Source organism: Hordeum vulgare, chromosome 7H, assembly GCF_904849725.1.
Source record: "Hordeum vulgare subsp. vulgare chromosome 7H, MorexV3_pseudomolecules_assembly, whole genome shotgun sequence".
NCBI lineage: Eukaryota > Viridiplantae > Streptophyta > Magnoliopsida > Poales > Poaceae > Hordeum > Hordeum vulgare.
The window spans coordinates 521,744,020-521,763,456 of record NC_058524.1 but is presented as its reverse complement, the minus strand read 5'-3'; the positions used below and the strand labels follow the sequence as shown (position 1 = coordinate 521,763,456).

General features: G+C 46.2%; 2 protein-coding genes across 2 annotated transcripts; one reads left to right on the top strand and one right to left on the bottom strand.

Annotated features, from left to right (window-relative positions):
- Positions 1–316: 316 nt before the first annotated feature.
- Positions 317–1,416, top strand: LOC123410990 (SUMO-activating enzyme subunit 1A-like). The gene is made up of 3 exons (XM_045103910.1): positions 317–337; positions 419–526; positions 1,087–1,416. The coding sequence occupies exons 1-3, from the start codon at positions 323–325 to the stop codon at positions 1,198–1,200; spliced, it is 237 nt and encodes a 78-aa protein (XP_044959845.1). The 5' UTR covers positions 317–322; the 3' UTR covers positions 1,201–1,416.
- Positions 1,417–1,905: 489 nt separating this feature from the next.
- On the bottom strand, positions 1,906–3,144 carry LOC123409204 (outer envelope protein 61-like). Its single transcript, XM_045102166.1, has one exon. The coding sequence runs from the start codon at positions 3,142–3,144 to the stop codon at positions 1,906–1,908; it is 1,239 nt and encodes a 412-aa protein (XP_044958101.1).
- Between the last annotated feature and the right edge of the window lie 16,293 nt (positions 3,145–19,437).

Sequence of the window (19,437 nt, the reverse complement as noted above, 5' to 3'; positions counted from 1 at the left end):
CAAATGAAAACACTTCTAATCTTTTACAATTAATACACACATATACTTTATGTTGAAAGAATAAACAATGGTACACGAACAAAGTAACTGGCCCAGGAAAAAAAGCACAGTATTGTCGCCAAATATTTTTTGTTGCCGATTCTCGGATGCTTATGCCATCACCTCCTGATGAATCCAAGCAGAAACGCCAACCATTGTCAACCGCCAGTTCAACTATTGCTTCCATCGTGCTTCCTTAGGTGCTTCCACATTGTCAACCGCCAACCATCGTAGTCAAGTATAGTTCGTTTGTTGCTGATTCTCGGATGAGCGGAAGAATGATATGTGTGATAGAATGGTACAGCTTTGGCCGTTTGTCGTACTTTGAGTATTTTAGTCACATCTCTTCAGATATTTTACACGTCACTTTAAACTGCAGTCTTTGGACGAGTCTAAAATTCCGACGTCTCTCCTGGAACGGCTTCTAGCAGCTGGGAAAAAGGAACATCCTCCTGTATGTGCAATCCTTGGTGGCATTCTTGGTCAGGTAGGTCCAATCTTCCATCCTTTATTTTCTGTTTCTTCTATCGTTTAGTTTTTGTGCTAGCTGGAAAATAAGCACAGTAATTTATATCATTTATTTACGTATAGATCACTATCTTTTATATTTTTCATATGTGTAACATAATAGCTCAACAGGAAATATAGTCATCTCAAGCAATGTATGTCATCGAGTTACTTGGCCAAAGCTGTACCATTCTATCACACAAAGATTACATGTCGTATAAAGTGACAGTGGTATATTGTATATCTTACATTTGTCGGTTAAGGTTTAGTTAAACTGGACTTGTCCTGACTCGGTTGTATGAGTTGAGAACATAAATGTGCAATGTTCAGGCGGCCCAAGCTATTACTTTTAGCCCATGTGTCACATGCTATTTGCTGAAATTGTTATTTACATGCACCGACACCAAAAGCATTTCACTAAACCTGACAGACAAGTTGCATTCTCTTCCTGCCGCCCTTTCATTTCAAGCCTTCGTATATGTGAATATTCTCTATATCATTAGTGGTCATGGCTTTGTACTTCGTTTTTGGATCTAACAGGAGGTGATCAAGTCAATATCTTGTAAGGGCAATCCAATCAAGAATTTCTTTTACTTCGACGCCGCTGATGGTAAAGGGGCCATGGAGGACATCCCCCCAACTCCTGAAGACTGAATCACGTGATACCTAACTCTCATCCGACATCGCTCGCTGATAATTGTACCCAATCATCAGAGTCGAACATGTGACAACTCTAGTTCGGTGGCTGAGGCTGGAAACTCAACTTAGCATTTTAGCGTTTTTATTGTTGTACTTAGCGTTTTAGCGATGGCATCATGCTATGACACCTGAGAACTGCATTAAACAGAATTGACATTCTCCTCCGAACAATTTCAGAGCTGAAGGCAGGCAGGCTATTGAATGGTGAAATGCTTTATTCGTACTCTCCTCTTGCATTAGTAGTGGTTAATGATTGCAATACAATATATCACACACACACGATGACACGATGAAAGAATAAACAGTGGTACACTCTTCTTCCCTCGGTGCTTCCACATTGTCAATCGCCAACCATCGTTGTCAAGTATAGTCGTTTGTTGGTGATTCTTGGATGAACGGGTGCTGGATTCAGACATTTGAATATGCATGGGTGTTCAAAATGACAAAAAAAATCAACATGGAAGAAATGAAATCGATGCCCGCACAATTACTAGATGTCCAAATGAAAACACTCTGCCAGTTACTCCTAATTAATCTGTTACAATTGATAAACACATATGATTGAAAGAATAAACAATGGTACAAGAAAAGCCCATGTTCAACTATTGCTTCCACAACAGTGTTTTTTTTTTTGTTGCCGATTCTCGGATGCTTATGCCATCACCTCCTGATGAATCCAAGCAGGAACGCCAAGATGAGCATGAGAATAGCAAAGATGAAGCCCTTCCTGCCTAGTAGCCAGTCCTTTGTCTTCTTTGCTGCTTGGACTCCTTGCTGTGCTCTGCCGATCCATTTCATCATCGTTTCTAAATCTTGTGGAGAGACCGAAGACATAGCCTGTTGAGCGTCGGCAGCATCCTCTTTGGACAACTCGATACCAAACTGCCCGCTAATGTTTGCCATCGCTTCAGGGCTCATGTTCTCCATCATGGATGACAACATCTCCCACATAGCAGGGTCTGCCATACCAACCATGCCAGTCGGCATATTGGATCCAAAATGTGGAGCAACAGGGACCTGAGACATATTGATCAAGCTTTCTGAAGAATCAGACTGTCTCGAGCTTCGTGCTTCGTCGTGTGGTTGTGGTTGTGAAACAGTATGCTCAGTAGTAGAAGAAGAAGAATTCTGTTGAGCGGTTGACAGATCAGAACTAACATCTTCCTCTACGATTTCTTCAATAACAAGTCCCTTTGGCACGTTTTCTGCTGCCTCCCCTTGGGTTGCAAGTTTTTCTTGTGCCTCTGTCAGAACTTGAGCGACAGTTTCATCGTCCGGAGACATTTCATGGGCTTTACTTAGGTCAGCAACAGCAGCCTGGAGGTTTCCCAGCTCCTTGTATGCCTGACCCCTTCGGTAGTACGCTTTGACGGTGCCCGAGTCATAGCTCAAAACCTCCGAGCCTTCGTTGACGCACTCCTCAAACTCGCCTAGTTTCAGGTAACATGCCATCAGATTAACGCTGCACTGCAGCTGCAGATCGCGCCCGACCGGCGACGGCACGCCGTTCTTCACGTTATCCCTGGCGAGCTTGTACTTGGCGGCAGCGTCGGCGTACTGCCCGTCGCGGTGGAGCTGGTTCCCCTCCCGCTTGAGCGTCTTGGCGGTGGATATCGCGTACGACGTCTGTGCGTCGGCTTGGGCCTTCATGGCGGCGAGCTCCTCGGGCTTGGCCTTGGCGATTTTCTCGGTCATGTCGAGCATCTCCTCTGGAGGCGTATGGTTCAGGTGCTCGGCAGCTCGCTTGAAGTCGTTGGCCGTCATGTTCTTCATGCTCTCGGTGGCGAGCTTCAGCAGGTCCGGGTTGGACATGAGCTGCCGCTGCATCCTGGCGAGGTCGTCGGCGGGTATGCGCCGCATCTGCTCCTCCGCCACCCGCATCATCTCCGGGTTCATCATGGCGATCCCGAGAGGTGTCTTGAGGATGTCGCCGATGGATGGACTGACGCGAAGACGAAGCAGCGACCGGGAGCTCGAGGGTTTGGGAATTGGGTCTCTCGCCTTTTTTCTTTACTTTTCCGTCGCTTCTGGTTTGGCGGTTGATCGGGTGCTCAGGCTGGAATTTATAGATGGCGTTTGGGTATGGAAGCGGAATCACTGTGCATACGGTTTTCATTGTCCGACTCGTACGAGTCTTTAGCTGGCTGGATGGATGGATGGCACCGATTCCATGGATGGAAATCCATCCATGTAATCCGAAAGCGGCTCTTGACGGGTCAATCCTATTTCCCGCCCGCTGGCCCCAAATAGTCATGGCAAATGTTTTTTTTTTTGAGCAAAATAGTCATGGCCACCCTGAAGCGCGTCTTCAGTTGGGCCGGCCTTTTCCTGCTGCTTTTCCCTTTTTTTTCTCTTTATGGTTTTTCGTTTCGCTTTTCTTTTTCTACTTTTATTTTTGGCCGATGCTAGGCGTCATCCGGCTGATCATTGCCAAAGATCAGCCGTGTGATCTGGCCGAATCTGACGCCTCTCGGCTCTCCTGTGGCAGCTAGTTGTGGTTAGCGGCGGGCAAAGCACCGGCTGTATGATTTCAATAGGCTGATTTGTACCACCCTTTTTCACTTAGGTGGTCCCCATGAACGACCCTATACCACGTCCTCTTTTTACTAGTCAGAGCATCTCTAGTAGAACCCTCGAACCCTTAAAACAAAAACCAGTTTTAAATGTTGAGAATTGCACATTTTTTACACTTTTAAGGATTGAAAAACAGGGGCAAAGACTAGAACCCTCAAACCCAACCTTTATAACGGAACCTTAGTCTTTGCCCCAACCCCAAACTTTAAAACTGTCATTCATATATCCAAAAGCTTCACGCGGTCATCAAACGCTTGCACGTCGACGAGGAGGCTCATCATCTCGACGTCGTCGTCTTGCAGCAACTCGTCAATGTCCGAATCGTCGGATGACGACCAATCCGACGAATCCGACAACGAGTCCATCTTCATACGAAGTGGCTACAATTAGTGCCAATGAAGCAAAAATTTAAAACTAAAAAAGTAAAAAAAAAATCTCACCGGTGAGCGGAGGGGCGGCGGCCGGGGCGCGGAGGGGCGGCAGGACGGCGGCCGGAGCGTGGGGACGGCGGGGCGTCGGCCGGAGCGAAAGGGCAGCGGCCGGGGCGGAGGGGCAGCGGCGAGGCGAGATGCGGACGGCGGCGGGTGCGGAGGGGCGGCGGCCGGGGCGAGGCGGGGCGGTGGCCGGAGCGTGGAGTCGCGGAGGGGCGGAGGGGCGGCTGCCGGAGCGCGGGGCGGCGGCGGGGCAAGATGCGGCGGGGCGGCGGGTCGACGAGATCATGGCGGGGGCGCGGGGCACGGAGGGGCGGCGGGTCGACGGCCGCGGGGCGAAGGGACGGCGGGGCGGCGGCCGGATCGCGGAGGGGCGACGGGGCGGCGGCCGGAGCGCGGAGGGGCGACGGGGCGGCGACCGGAGCGCGGGCCGGCGGCGGGGCGAGATGCGGCCGAGCTATTTCCTCTCGCGCGGGGGAACCAACTGCCTCCCGCGCGCGGAGGGAAAATGAGTGCGGGTTTTCCCCCGCGCGCGGAGGGAAAATGAGTGCGGGTTGGGGGCAGTTTCCCCCCCCCCCAACCCTCGCTTCTACAGGCTGGGAAGGGGTTTGAAGGTTCGACCTCTAATTTTTTTTACGGGTTTAAGGGTTCTAGTCTACGCCGTTTTTTCGATGAAAACTGTAAAAAAAGCGGTTATTTTTAAAGTTTGAGGGTTTGAGGGTTCTACTAGAGATGCTCTTAGTGCACTTCGCTTCACGTACGTACCTACGCTGACAGCAAATACAACACAAATTGCACCAATGCTAGTCCATTCGTAAGGTTAAAATATCCTACGTAATCTTTGCAACATTTTCGATCCCGACTATGTCACGCAAACCATATCATTATGGACACATCAAGAGGTTCCAACACCGCATTCGCCTTGTCCATACCCCTTCCGACCAGCAGTCACCCACAAGTCCCATCTAATAATATCGCAGCACTGTCAACATCATCATTACATCGCAACACTCTCGATCGCTACAGTAACTTTGCAACACCGTTTACCGTCATCGCGGCATCACAACATCGTCGACCACCGTCGTGACATCGCAACCCCGCCGTCCGTCGTCGTCATATCGCAACACCGTCGATCGCCGACATCGCAACACCTTCATGCATTAAATTCATGTAAAAATTAAACTAAGATACAATGTTTAATTTAAACTAAGCTATAAAAACTACAAACAACATGCATTAAATTCATGTAAAAAAATTGTAGTTGAATCCAATACATACCTTACGGGCGTTTTGTCGAACACCTTGCGGGCGCCGAGCGGTAGTGGGCGACCGGACGCTGTTCGTCGGACGACTGCTGCGCGCGAGGGGCGAGGTCATCGGCGGGTATGCGCCGCATCTGCTCCTTCGCCATCTCCAGATTCATCATGCTGCAATTTATTGACGGGGGTTTGGGAGGGGAGACGAAAACCGAGTCCAATCCGAAAGCGGAATCACTCTCGGACGATTCTTAGGGCTCTTTTGGTGGAAGAAAAACCCTATTTGATGCTCTTTGCGTCAAATAGTCAGGCAAACGCACAGGACTGAGGTCAACTGGGCCAGCCCATCTCCCTCTACAGGCAGTTTCGTGTTTTGTTTTTTTTGTTTTTTTTGTTTCGTTTTTTCTTTTTTGTTCTTCTGTTTCTGTTTCATTTTTTTAATTTTTTTCTATATTTATTATTTCAACTAAGTTCATGTTTAAAAAAAAAATTTGAAATTAAGAAAATATTGTTGCTTTTATAAAAATGTTCTAAATAGATAAATGCTATTTTTCAAAAACATTCGTAACTTCAAAAGTATACAGGATTTTACAAAAATGTTCGACGTTTTCAAAAAATGTTCGTGATTTTAGAAAAATATTCCTTTTTAAAAAAAATATTATTGTTGCTTTTCGTTTTTTTCATTGCTTTAATTCGTAACAAGTTTTCCTTTTTTTCAAAATGTGTTTATTTTTCAAAAATGTTCTTCTTTCAAAAATTGTTCTCGTATTGAAAAAACTGAAGGTATTTTTAAAAATGTTTTTTTCATAATTTTCAAAAAATGTTCTTGCTTTCAAATTTTTATAAAAAATGTTATTGTTTTACGAAAAATGTTTCTCTTTTATAATTTTTGTTCACAAATTGAATTTTTTTCAAAATTTGTTCACTAATTCCAAAAATGTTCATGATTTGAAAATGTTCGTGAAATTTAAAAAATGTTCTTAGTTTTCTAAATATGTTTTCCTTTTCAACAAATGTACGTAAGTTCAAAAAACGTTTGTCTTTCAATATGTCTCTGGGTGTTATTGATGTTTGTGTAATCTCGACACTTTGACGCAAAGAACTTCATATAGAAAATTTTGTATAGAAGATAGATGCAACACCACAGAGCCTGCCATTGGGCCTGCCACAGACCAAAACTTAACTTAACTGTGGAGGGTACGTATTGCAACTCGCCATTAGTAAGTCAACTATCAATGACGAGTGTTAGTTTGTGCAAACTCGTGCCCGCCACCGGTAATTCTATAGCAGTGGCGGGAAGATGTTAGCATCGTCAGTGGTAATTTTTCAGATTAACAGTGACGAATGAGGGAGTCCGGGACCTTAGGGGTCCTCGGACCGCTGGTCTATCTCTTGTGGTCCGAACACGTGCACCGCTGTGTGACTATTCCTTGATTGCTGAGCTATAAGGCGACTCCGTGTTCAGGAAGGAAACCTGCAAAGCCTTGGTGTGTTCTCCAAGTCAAGATTGTAGAATCGACATGTTTATTCTTTGATGGCAACCAACCATGTGTAACCATAGGTATCCCCGATGTCTATATAAATTGGAGGGTTTAGTTCGTAGGGGAGAGAACAATCATCCTACTCATCTAGGGTTTAGTTCATCTCATCTCGTGGTAGATAGACTGTGTAATCACCATAAACACATCAACGTAATCAAGTAGGACGTAGGGTTTTACCTCTTTGAGAGGGCACGAATCTGGGTAAATACTGTTCCCGTGTTTCGTGTTCCTCGTTGATCGAAGATCCACAACTCGGGACCCCCTACAAGAGATATGCCGGTTTTGACACCAACATTGGGTCTTCCATTGGGAGTCCCGTTATGGGATCGCCAAAGGATCGATGGCTCACCTAATCATCAGCAGAGACATTTGCAGCAGGGATGTATTCGTCCCTGGACAGATCTTCACGTTCGGTAGCATTGCGTTGCATGCTGATTCGACCATCCACTTGGGCTAGGTCAGAAGTTTCACCCCCGGTCAGGAGATTAGGTTTGGGAACCTAGAGTTCATCACCGACTCCTGAGGCGATCTGGTCCTTATGAGGCTCTCGGCCTCACCCCACGAGCCTCGAAATCCCTAAGCTTTAACTTCGGGCCTCCTGCTCCACCACGTCTCTAGGTCGATTCTTACCTTGGATCCGGCTTTGAGCTCGGATCCGATTATGACATACGAAGACCAGGGGCCAACCTTGGCCGAATACACTCCTTGTGCCGACACGCTGGAATCCAACCCCGAAGGACTGAAAGGCTAATCCGACTGACCTCTCGCTATTGAATGAGACGCTGGCTCGGATCCACACAATGAACATTATGGATAGCCCGACCCTGCCCTATGCTCGGATCCACACAATGAACATTATGGCAAGCCTCGGCGAATTTTACGTCCCACCCACCACTCACTTGGTACGCACAATCAAAGATTTGACTGATTTGATGGACTACGCCTCTAAGGAGGTCGAGGACATGGATGAACAGGATACGTTGTTGGAAATATGCCCTAGAGGCAATGATAAAATAGATATTATTATATTTCCTATTTCAAGATCATCGTTTATTATCCATGCTATAATTTTATTGAATGAAACATAGATACATGTGTGGATACATAGACAAAACAATGTCCCTAGCAAGCCTCTAGTTGGCTAGCCAGATGATCAAGGATGGTTAAGGTTTTCTGACTAATCGCAAGTGTTGTCACTTGATAACTGGATCACATCATTAGGAGAATCATGTGATGGACTAGACCCAAACTATGAACGCAGCATGTGATCGTGTCATTTTATTGCCGTTATTTTCTGCGTGTCAAGTATTTATTCCTATGACCATGAGATCATATAATTCACTGACATCGGAGGAATACCTTGTGTGTATCAAATGTCCAACGTAACTGGGTGACTATAAAGGTGCTCTACAGGTATCTCCGAAGGTGTCCGTTGAGTTAGTATGGATCAAAATTGGGATTTGTCACTCCGTGTGACGGAGAGGTATCTCGGGGCCCACTCGGTAATACAACATCACAAACAAGCCTTGCAAACAATGTGACTAAGTGTAAGTCACAGTATCTTGTGTTACATAACGAGTAAAGAGACTTGCCGGTAACGAGATTGAAATAGGTATACGGATACCGACGATTGAATCTCGGGCAAGTAACATACCGAAGGACAAAGGGAATGACATACGAGATTATATGAATCCTTAGCACAAAGGTTCAAACGATAAGATCTTCGTAGAATATGTAGGATCCAATATGGACATCCAGGTCCCGCTATTGGATATTGACCGAGGAGTGTCTTGGGTCATGTCTGCATAGCTCTCGAACCCGTAGGGTCTGCACACTTAAGGTTCGATGATGTTTTAGTATAGTTGAATTAAATGTGTGGTTACCGAATGTTGTTCGGAGTCCCGGATGAGATCATGGACGTCACGAGGGTTTCCAGAATGGTCCGGAAACGAAGATTGATATATAGGATGGCTTCATTTGGTCACCGGAAAGTTTCGGGCATTACCGCCAGTGTACCGGGAGTGACGAATGGGTTTCGGGTATTCACCGGGAGGGGCCACCCACCCGGGAGTGAGCCCAGTGACCCTAGGGTGGCGCACCAGCCCTTAGTGGGCTGGTGAGCCAGCCCAATAGGGCCATGGCGCCACAAGGGGAAAATACCAAAGGAAAGAAAAAAAGGAAAGAGGGAGGTGGGAAGGAAGGACTCGACTCCTTCCCCCAAACCGAATTGGGGTGGGAGTCCACCTCCTCCATTTGGCGGGCGCCCTTGGGGTTCCCTTGATCCCCAAGGCTAGCCCCTTCCCTCCTCTTATATATACTGGTGGTTTTAGGGCTTTTGAGACACAACTTCGCCACGTGCAACTCAAATCTATACCATGTAGTTCTTCCTCTAGATCGGGTTTCTACGGAGCTCGGGCGGAGCCCTGCAGGAGTAGATCATCACCACCATCGGAGCACCGTCACGCTGCCAAAGAACTCATCTACTTCTTCGTCTATCTTGCTGGATCAAGAAGGCCGAGATCGTCATCGAGCTATACGTGTGCTGAACGCGGAGGTGCCGTCCGTTCGGCGCTAGATCGGAACGGATCGTGGGACGACGGTGATTTGAATCACGAAGATGTACCACTACATCAACCACGTTTCTTAACACTTCCCGCTTAGTGATCTACAAGGGTATGTGGATCTAATCGCCTCTCGTAGATGGACTTCACCATGATAGGTCTTCGTGTGCTTAGGAAATTTTTTGTTTCCCATGCAACGTTCCCCAACAGTGGCATCCTTGGTTCATGCGTAGATGTTATCTCGAGTAGAACACAAAAGGTTTTGTGGGCGTTGATGTTCGATTTGCTGCCCTCCTTAGTCTTTTCTCGATTCGGCGGTATTGTTGGATTGAAGCGGCCCAGACCGACATTACTCGTACGCTTACGAGAGACTGGTTTCATGGACTAACATGCAACTCGTTGCATAAAGATGATTGGCGGGTGCGTGTTTCTTCAACTTTAGTTGAATTGGTTTTGACCGTGGTGGTCCTTGGAGAGAGGTTAAATAGCAATTTGCACATCTCCGTTGTGGTTTTTTGCATAAGATGTGATCATACTAGATACTCATAGCAACCACGTAAAACATGCAACAACAAATTAGAGGACGTCACACTTGTTTTTGCGGGGTATGCTTGTGATGTGATATGGCCACATACATGATGTGATATATTGGATGTATGAGATGATCATGTTGTAATAGTTAATATCGAGTTGCACTTCGATGCTACGGCAACCGACAGGAGCCATAGGGTTGTCTTTAAACTAACGTTTGTGTTTGCAGATGCGTTTACTATATTGCTAGGTCATAGCTTTAGTAGTAATAGCATAGATAGCACGACAAACTCGATGGCGACACGATGATGGATATCATGGTGTGGCGCCGGTGACAAGAAGAACATGTCGGTGCTTTGGTGATGGAGATCAAGAAGCACAAGATCATGGACATATCATGTCACTTATGAATTGCATGTGATGTTAATCCTTTCATGCACCTTATTTTGCTTAGAACGACGGTAGCATTATAAGTTGATCTCTCACTAAAATGTCAAGATGAAATTGTGTTCTCCCTGATTGTGCGCCGTTGCGACAGTTCGTCGTTTCGAGACACCATGTGATGATTGGGTGTGATAGACTCAACGCTCACATACAACAGGTGCAAAACAGTTGCACACGCGGAACACTCGGGTTAAACTTGACGAGCCTAGCATGTGCAGACATGGCCTCAGAACACAAGAGACCGAAAGGTCAAGTATGAATCATATAGTTGATATGATTAGCATAGAGATGCTTACCACTGAAACTATTCTCAACTCACGTGATGATCGGACTTGAGATAGTGGATTTGGATCATGTACCACTCAAATGACTAGAGAGATGTACTTTTTGAGTGGGAGTTTATTAATAATTTGATTAGTTAAACTCTAATTATCTTAAACATAGTCTAAGTCCACTTTGCAATATTTTATGTTGTAGATCAATGGCTCACGCAGTAGCAACCCTGAATTTCAATATGTTCCTAGAGAAAGCTAAGTTGAAAGATGATGGAAGCAACTTTGTAGACTGGGCTCGTAATCTAAAGCTGCTCCTGCAAGCTGGGAAGAAGGATTATGTCCTTAGTGCAGCGCTAGGAGATGAACCACCCGCTACGTCTAGCCAAGATGTTTTGAACGCCTAGTTAACACGTAAGGAGCACTACTCAGTAGTTCAATGTGCAGTCTTGTATGGCTTAGAACCAGGACTTCAACGCCGCTTTGAGCGTCATGGATCATATGAGATGTTCCAGGAATTGAAGTTTATCTTTCAGAAGAATGCCCGGATCGAGAGGTATAGACCTCTGATAAATTCTATGCTTGCAAGATGGAGGAGAATTCGTCTGTCACTGAACATGTGCTCAAAATGTATGGGTACTCAAACCGTCTAGCTGAGCTGGGGATTGAACTCCCGCGAGAGGCTATCACCGACAGAATTCTTCAATCACCGCCACCGAGCTATAAGAGCTTTGTGTTGAACTATAACATGCAAGGGATGAAGAAGTCACCCGGCGAGTTATTCGCGATGTTGAAAGTCGCAGAGTCAGAACTCCGGAAAGATCATCAAGTGTTGATGGTCAATAAGACCACTGGTTTCAAGAGAAACGACAAAGGCAAGAATGGTAACTCCAAGAAGAGCGACAAGCCTATTACCAATCCGATGAAGAAACCCAAGGCTGGACCTAAGCCAGAAACAGAGTGCTATTATTGCAAGGGAATGGGTCACTGGAAGCGCAACTGCCCCAAGTATTTGGCTGATAAGAAGGCGGCCAAGGAAAAATCAGGTATACTTGATATACATGTTATTGATGTGTAATTAACCAACTCTCGTAGTAGTGACTGGGTATTTGATACCGGTTCTGTTGCTTATATTTGCAACTCGAAACAGGAACTGCGGAATAAACGAAGGCTGGCGAAGGATGAAGTGGCGATGCGCGTGGGAAATGGTTCCAAGGTTGATGCAATCGCCGTCGGCACAGTCTGACTTCAGTTACCATCAGGATTAGTTATGAACTTAAATAATTGTTATTTAGTGCCTGCATTAAGTATGAACATTATATCTGGATCTTGTTTATTGCGAGAACGTTACTCGTTTAAGTCAGAGAATACTGGTTGTTCTATTTCTATGAGTAATATCTTTTATGGTCATGCACCCAATGTGAGAGGATTGTTCATATTGAATCTTTATAGTGATAATACACATATACATAACATTGAGACAAAAGATGTAGAGTTAACAATGATAGCGCCATGTGTTTGTGGCACTGCCGCTTAGGTCATATTGGTGTAAAGCGCATGAAGAAAGTCCATTCCGATGGGCTTTTGGAGTCACTTGATTTTGAATCACTTGACATGTGCGAACCATGCCTCATGGGCAAGATGACTAAGACTCCGTTCTCCGGAACAATGGAGCGTGCAAGTGACTTGTTGGAGATCATACATACCGATGTGTGCGGTCCAATGAGTGTGGAGGCGCGCGACAGGTATCATTATTTTCTCACCTTCACTGACGATTTGAGTAGGTATGGATATATCTACTTAATGAAGCACAAGTCTGAAACGTTTGAGAAGTTCAAGCAATTTTAGAGTGAAGTTGAAAATCATCGTAACAAGAAGATCAAGTTCCTACGTTCTGATCGTGGGGGTGAGTATCCGAGTTTCGAGTTTGGTGCTCACTTAAGACAATGTGGAATTGTTTCACAGTTGACACCGCCTGGAACACCACAGCGTAATGGTGTGTCTGAACATCGTAATCGTACTTTGTTACAAATGGTGCGATCTATGATGTCTTTTACCGATTTGCCGTTATCGTTTTGGGGTTATGCATTAGAGACAGCTGCATTCACTTTAAATAGGGCACCATAAAAATCCATTGAGACGACACCATACGAGCTGTGGTATGGCAAAAGACCAAAGTTGGCGTTTCCTAAAGTTTGAGGATGTGATGCTTATGTCAAAAAGCTTCAGCTTGAAAAGCTGGAACCCAAAGCGGAAAAGTGCGTCTTCATAGGTTACCCAAAGGAGATAGTTGGGTACACCTTCTATCTCAAATCCGAGGGCAAAGTGTTTGTTGCTAAAAGAAGAGCTTTTCTTGAGAAGAAGTTTCTCTCGAAAGAATTGAGTGGGAGGAAGATAGAACTTGATGAGATTGTTGAACCTCTAATTCCTCTAGATGGTGGCGCAGGGCAAGGGGAAACCTCTGTCGAAGCAACGCCGGTTGAGGAGGAAGTTAATGATGATGATCATGAAACTTCGAATCAAGTTCCTATCGGACCTCGCAGGTCGACAAGATCACGTACCGCTCTTGAGTGGTACGGTAATCCTGTCTTATCAATCATGTTGTTAGACAATAATGAACCTGCGAATTATGAAGAAGCAATAGTGGGCCCGGATTCCAACAAATGGCTAGAGGCCATGAAGTCTGAGATAGGATCTATGTATGAAAACAAAGTATGGACTTTGGAAGTATTACCTGAAGGCCGCAAGGCTATTCAGAACAAATGGATCTTTAAGAAGAAGACAAACACGGACGGTAATGTGACCGTTTATAAAGCTCGACTTGTGGCAAAGGGTTTTTCACAAGTTCAAGGAGTTGACTACAATGAGACGTTCTCACCGGTAGCGATGCTTAAGTCCGTCCGAATCATGTTAGCTATAGCTGCATTTTCCGATTATGAAATCTGGCAGATGGATGTCAAAACGGCGTTCCTTAACGGTTTTCTTAAGGAAGAGTTGTATATGATGAAACCCAAAGGTTTTGTCGATCCAAAGAATTCTAACAAAGTTTGCAAGCTCCAGCGATCCATTTATGGACTAGTGCAAGCATCTCGGAGTTGGAATAAACGCTTTGATGAGGTGATCAAATCATTTGGGTTTATACAAGTGGTTGGAGAATCTTATATTTACAAGAAAGTGAGTGGGGGCTCTGTGGCGTTTCTAATATTATACGTGGATGACATATTGCTTATTGGAAACAACGTGGAGTTTTTGGAGAGCGTAAAGGATTACTTGAATAAAAGTTTCTCAATGAAGGACCTAGGAGAAGCTGCTTACATTCTAGGCATTAAGATCTATAGGGATAGATCGAGGCGCGTGATAGGACTTTCACAAAGCACATACCTTGATAAAGTTTTTGAAGAAGTTCAAAATGGAACAGTCCAAGAAGGGGTTCTTGCCAGTATTACAAGGTATAAAATTGAGTAAGACTCAGTGCCCAACAACTGCGGAAGATAGAGAAAAGATGAGTACCGTCCCCTATGCTTCAACCATAGGTTCTATCATGTATGCAAGGTTGTGCACTAGACCGGACGTCATCCTGGCCATAAGTATGCCAGGCAGGTTCCAAAGTAATCCAGGAGTGGATCACTCGACGGCGATCAAGAATATTTTGAAGTACCTGAAAAGTACTAAGGAAATGTTTCTCGTTTATGGAGGTGACGAAGAGCTCGTCGTAAAGGGTTACGTTGACACAAGCTTTGACACTGATCCGGATGACTCTAAGTCTCAAACCGGATACGTATTTATTCTTAATGGGGGTGCGGTAAGATGGTGCAGTTCCAAGCAAAGTGTCGTAGCGGATTCTACATGTGAAGCGGAGTACAGCTGCCTCGGAGGCAGCTAAGGAGGGTGTCTGGATGAAGCAGTTCATGACGGATCTTGGAGTTGTGCCGAGCACACTAAATCCAATAACTCTGTTCTGTGACAACACTGGTGCCATTGCTTTAGCAAAGGAACCAAGGTTTCACAAGAAGACCAGGCACATCAAACGGTGCTTCAACCTCATCCGCGACTACGTCAAAGGAGAGGACATAAATATTTGCAAAGTGCACACGGATCTGAATGTGGCAGATCCACTGACTAAACCTCTTCCACGAGCGAAGCATGATCAACACCAGAAGTGTATGGGTGTTAGATTAATAACAATGTAAATCGCATAGCGATGTGAGGACTAGATTATTGACTCTAGTGCAAGTGGGAGACTGTTGGAAATATGCCCTAGAGGCAATGATAAAATAGTTATTATTATATTTCCTATTTCAAGATAATTGTTTATTATCCATGCTATAATTGTATTGAATGAAAACATAGATACATGTGTGGATACATAGACAAAACAATGTCCCTAGCAAGCCTCTACTTGGCTAGCCAGTTGATCAAGGATGGTTAAAGTCTTTTGACCATACGCAAGTGTTGTCACTTGATAATAGGATCACATCATTAGGAGAATCATGTGATGGACTAGACCCAAACTATGAACATAGCATGTGATCGTGTCATTTTATTGCTATTGTTTTCTGCGTGTAAAGTATTTATTCCTACGACCATGAGATCATATAATTCACTGACACTAGAGGAATACCTTGTGTGTATCAAACGTCGCAACGTGACTGGGTGACTATAAAGGTGCTCTATAGGTATCTTCGAAGGTGTCCATTGAGTTAGTATGGATCAAAACTGGGATTTGTCACTCCGTGTGACGGAGAGGTATCTCGGCGCCCACTTGGTAATACAACATCACAAACAAGCCTCGCAAGCAATGTGACTAAGTGTAAGTCACGGGATCTTGTGTTACGGAACGAGTAAAGGGACTTGCCGGTAACGAGATTGAAATAGGTATACAGATACCGACGATCGAATCTCGGGCAAGTAACATACCGAAGGACAAAGGGAATGATATACGGGATTACATAAATCCTTGGCACAGAGGTTCAACCGATAAAATCTTCATAGAATATGTAGGATCCAATATGGACATCAAGGTCCCGCTATTGGATATTGACCGAGGAATGTCTTGGGTCATGTGTGCATAGTTCTCGAACCCGCAAGGTCTCCACACTTAAGGTTCGATGATGTTTTAGTATAGTTGAATTAAATGTGTGGTTACCGAATGTTGTTCGGAGTCTCAGATGAGATCACGGACGTCACGAGGGTCTCCAGAATGGTCAAGAAAGGAAGATTGATATATAGGATCGTTTCATTTGGTCACCGGAAAGTTTCGGTCATTACCGCTAGTGTACCGGGAGTGGCGAATGGGTTCCGGGTATTCACCGGGAGGGGCCCACCCACTCGGGAGTGAGCCCAGTGACCCTAGGATGGCGCACCAGCCCTTAGTGGGATGGTGAGGCCAGACCAATAGGGCCATGGCGCCACAAGGGGAAAATACCAAAGGAAAGAAAAACAAAGGAAAGAGGGAGGTGGGAAGGAAGGAGTGGACTCCTTCCCCCAAACCGAATTGGGGTGGGAGTCCACCTCCTCCCTTCGGCCAGTGCCCTTGGGGCTCTCTTGAGCCCCAAGGCTAGCCCCTTCCCTCCTCTTGTATATACTGGTGGTTTTAAGGCTTTTGAGACACAACTTTGCCACGTGCAACTCAAACCTATACCATGTAGTTCTTCCTCTAGATCGGATTTCTGCGGAGCTCGGGCGGAGCCCTGCAGGAGTAGATCATCACCACCACCGGAGCGCCGTCACGCTGCCGGAGAACTCATCTACTTCTCTGTCTTTCTTGCTGGATCAGGAAGGCCGAGATCGTCATCGAGCTGTACGTGTGCTGAACGCGAAGGTGACGTCCGTTCGGCGCTAGATCGGAATGGATCGTGGGACGACTGTGATTTGAATCACGAAGCTGTACCAGTACATCAACCACATTTCTTAACGCTTCCCGCTTAGCGGTCTACAAGGGTATGTGGATCTAATCTCCTCTCGTAGATGGACATCACCATGATAGGTCTTCTTGTGCGTAGGAAAATTTTGTTTCCCATGCAATGTTCCCCAACAAATGCCACTACGCCTCCTCCCACCACTGGACGGTGGACAACCACCTCCACCTATGATGTCTGCATGGTGGACACCTCCAACGATAAGGGAAATGACACCACTGGGAAGAGAGGCGATGGAACCGCCGGAAGGAACGACGACAGTCCCGACCAGGAGCTGCCCAAGCATCGATGTCAGCGCTAAGGATCCAAGGGGTGCAAGGGTAAGGGAAGAAATATGGGTGCTGGAGAAAATGGTACCCCAGACAATATGGAAGACCTCGACAACCCTGTTGCCTCCAAACAACATCTGAGTAACTCGGAGGGGCACAAGGATCATTATAACCCTAAGGACATCAATGACTTCGAGGACAACAACTACCTTCTTCTCTTCGAAGAGGAATTTAGCCACAAAGCCGAGGATTTCATCGTCCCCGAGGACCCGCTGGTGAAAGAACGGTTCAAGCATCACCTTATAGCCACCGCCCGAAGCCTGAAGAAGAAGCAGAAAGAGCTTAAAACCAAACAAGATACCGTCAACGACAAATGGTCGAGAGGAAAACGGGAACACGTAAAACATTGAGTACTTAAGATAAAAGTGCCCCACGAATGTTTTCACGCCCCCGCGGGGCGCATCTACCCAATTATAGGAATAAGAGAGAGGAGGGATCACGCTGGAGAGCCACTGTCGGCATCGTCAGTGTCGGTACCGCCATCTTCGCGTGACCCCTCTCCGGCAGGAACGAACCGTCCCAACAGGCTCGCCACATGGTCTTCCATCACCCCAAGCTTGCAGTGAAGCTCCTCAAGGACCGGGCATAACACCTGGTCAAAGTCCAGGTCATGGCGATGCGCAGCAGGTTGCTAAAGATGCGGCTCGACGCATGGCTCACGAGGTTGCGACACTCAGCATCACGGATCTTGTTCCAGTGGACGCACCTTGCCTCTAGCTGCTCCACGAGCCTAACGAAGAAGTCCAGGTAGCCGGAGTTATCGGTTTCACAAGGGTTCTCCACCCTCTCACGGAAAAGGCGGCAACGACACAACGAGTGCGCTCCATGAGCTCTCAGAACATCTTGGAGCGCGCGTATTGTTCCTCGCATCTCTGGGCGGCTTCATCGCACGTACGCTACGCCTCGTCACAAATCTCTCCCACCTGCACCTCGAGTTCCTCCAGGTTACGGTGGGCTGTGTCTTGGAGCTACGTCGTGCTCCGTTTCTCGGCCTCTAACGTCGCGAGCTGCCGTTTGATTGTCGCAATTTCGATGTTAAGCTTGCCTCACCTCTTCGTGAAGTGGTCCTCTTGCTTCTGCATGTTCTTGGAGTAGTTGTCGGAGAGGACCTGGGTCCTCCGCGCAAGCTCGTCTTGGGCGTACCTATCGATCTCCGTCTTGCACTTTGCAGCCCTCTCGCCAAGCGCGGCGTTGGATTTCGCAAGGCGTTCCTTTTAGGAAGCCCCGCCGGTCGCCATGGCGTGATCTAGGTTTTTGAGGTGCTCCCGCTCCCTCTCCTGCTCGATGGTGGTCTGTAGGAGTTCACGCTCCCAGACCTCCATGTCTAGCTCCAGAATCGCCATCATGCCCTCACGTCTGTCGACCGCCTCCTCGCAGGAGGCGAGTTGGGCCTCACACTCTGCGGCGCGCTTCACGAGGGCCTCCTCCTCTAACACCACCTCCTTGAGGCGTCGGGCTCCCTTGCTACCTCTTGAGCTTGTGTTGGTTTTTCCCTTGAAGAGGAAAGGGTGATGCAACACAGTAGCAGTAAGTATTTCCCTCAGTTTGAGAACCAAGGTATCAATCCACTAGGAGTATCAAGGCAAGTCTCCAAAGTACCTCCACAAAAACAAGCAAACTTGCACCCAACGCTACAAAGGGGTTGTCAATCCCTTCACGGTTAACTGCAAGGTGAGATCTGAAGGCGGAAAGTGCAACAAAGTAAAAGTGTAATGATGTGAAGTAGACCCGGGGGCCATAGTGTTCACTAGAGGCTTCTCTCATGATAGCAAATAATACGATGGGTGAACGAATTGTTGTCGAGCAATTGATAGAACCGTGCAAAGTCATGATGATATCTAAGACAATGATCATACATATAGGCATCACGTCCGAGACAAGTAGACCGATACTATCTGCATCTACTACTATTACTCCACACATCGGCCGCTATCTAGCATGCATTTAGTGTATTAAGTTCATAACAAGCGGAGTAACGCCTTAAGCAAGATGACATGATGTAGAGTGATAAATTCATGCAATAGATATAAACCCCATTTTTTACCCTTGATGGCAACAACACGATGCGTGCCTCGCTACCCATACTGTCACTGGGTGAGGACACAACACGGTATGAACCCAAAACCAAGCACTTCTCCCATTGCAAGAATTATAGATCAAGTTGGCCAAACAAAACTCACAACTCGAAGAGAATTACAAGGATACTAAATCATGCATATAAGAGATCATAGGAAACTCAAATAACATTCATAGATAATCTGATCATAAATCCACAATTATCGGATCTCGACAAACACGCCGCAAAAGAAGATTACATCGGATAGATCTCGATGAA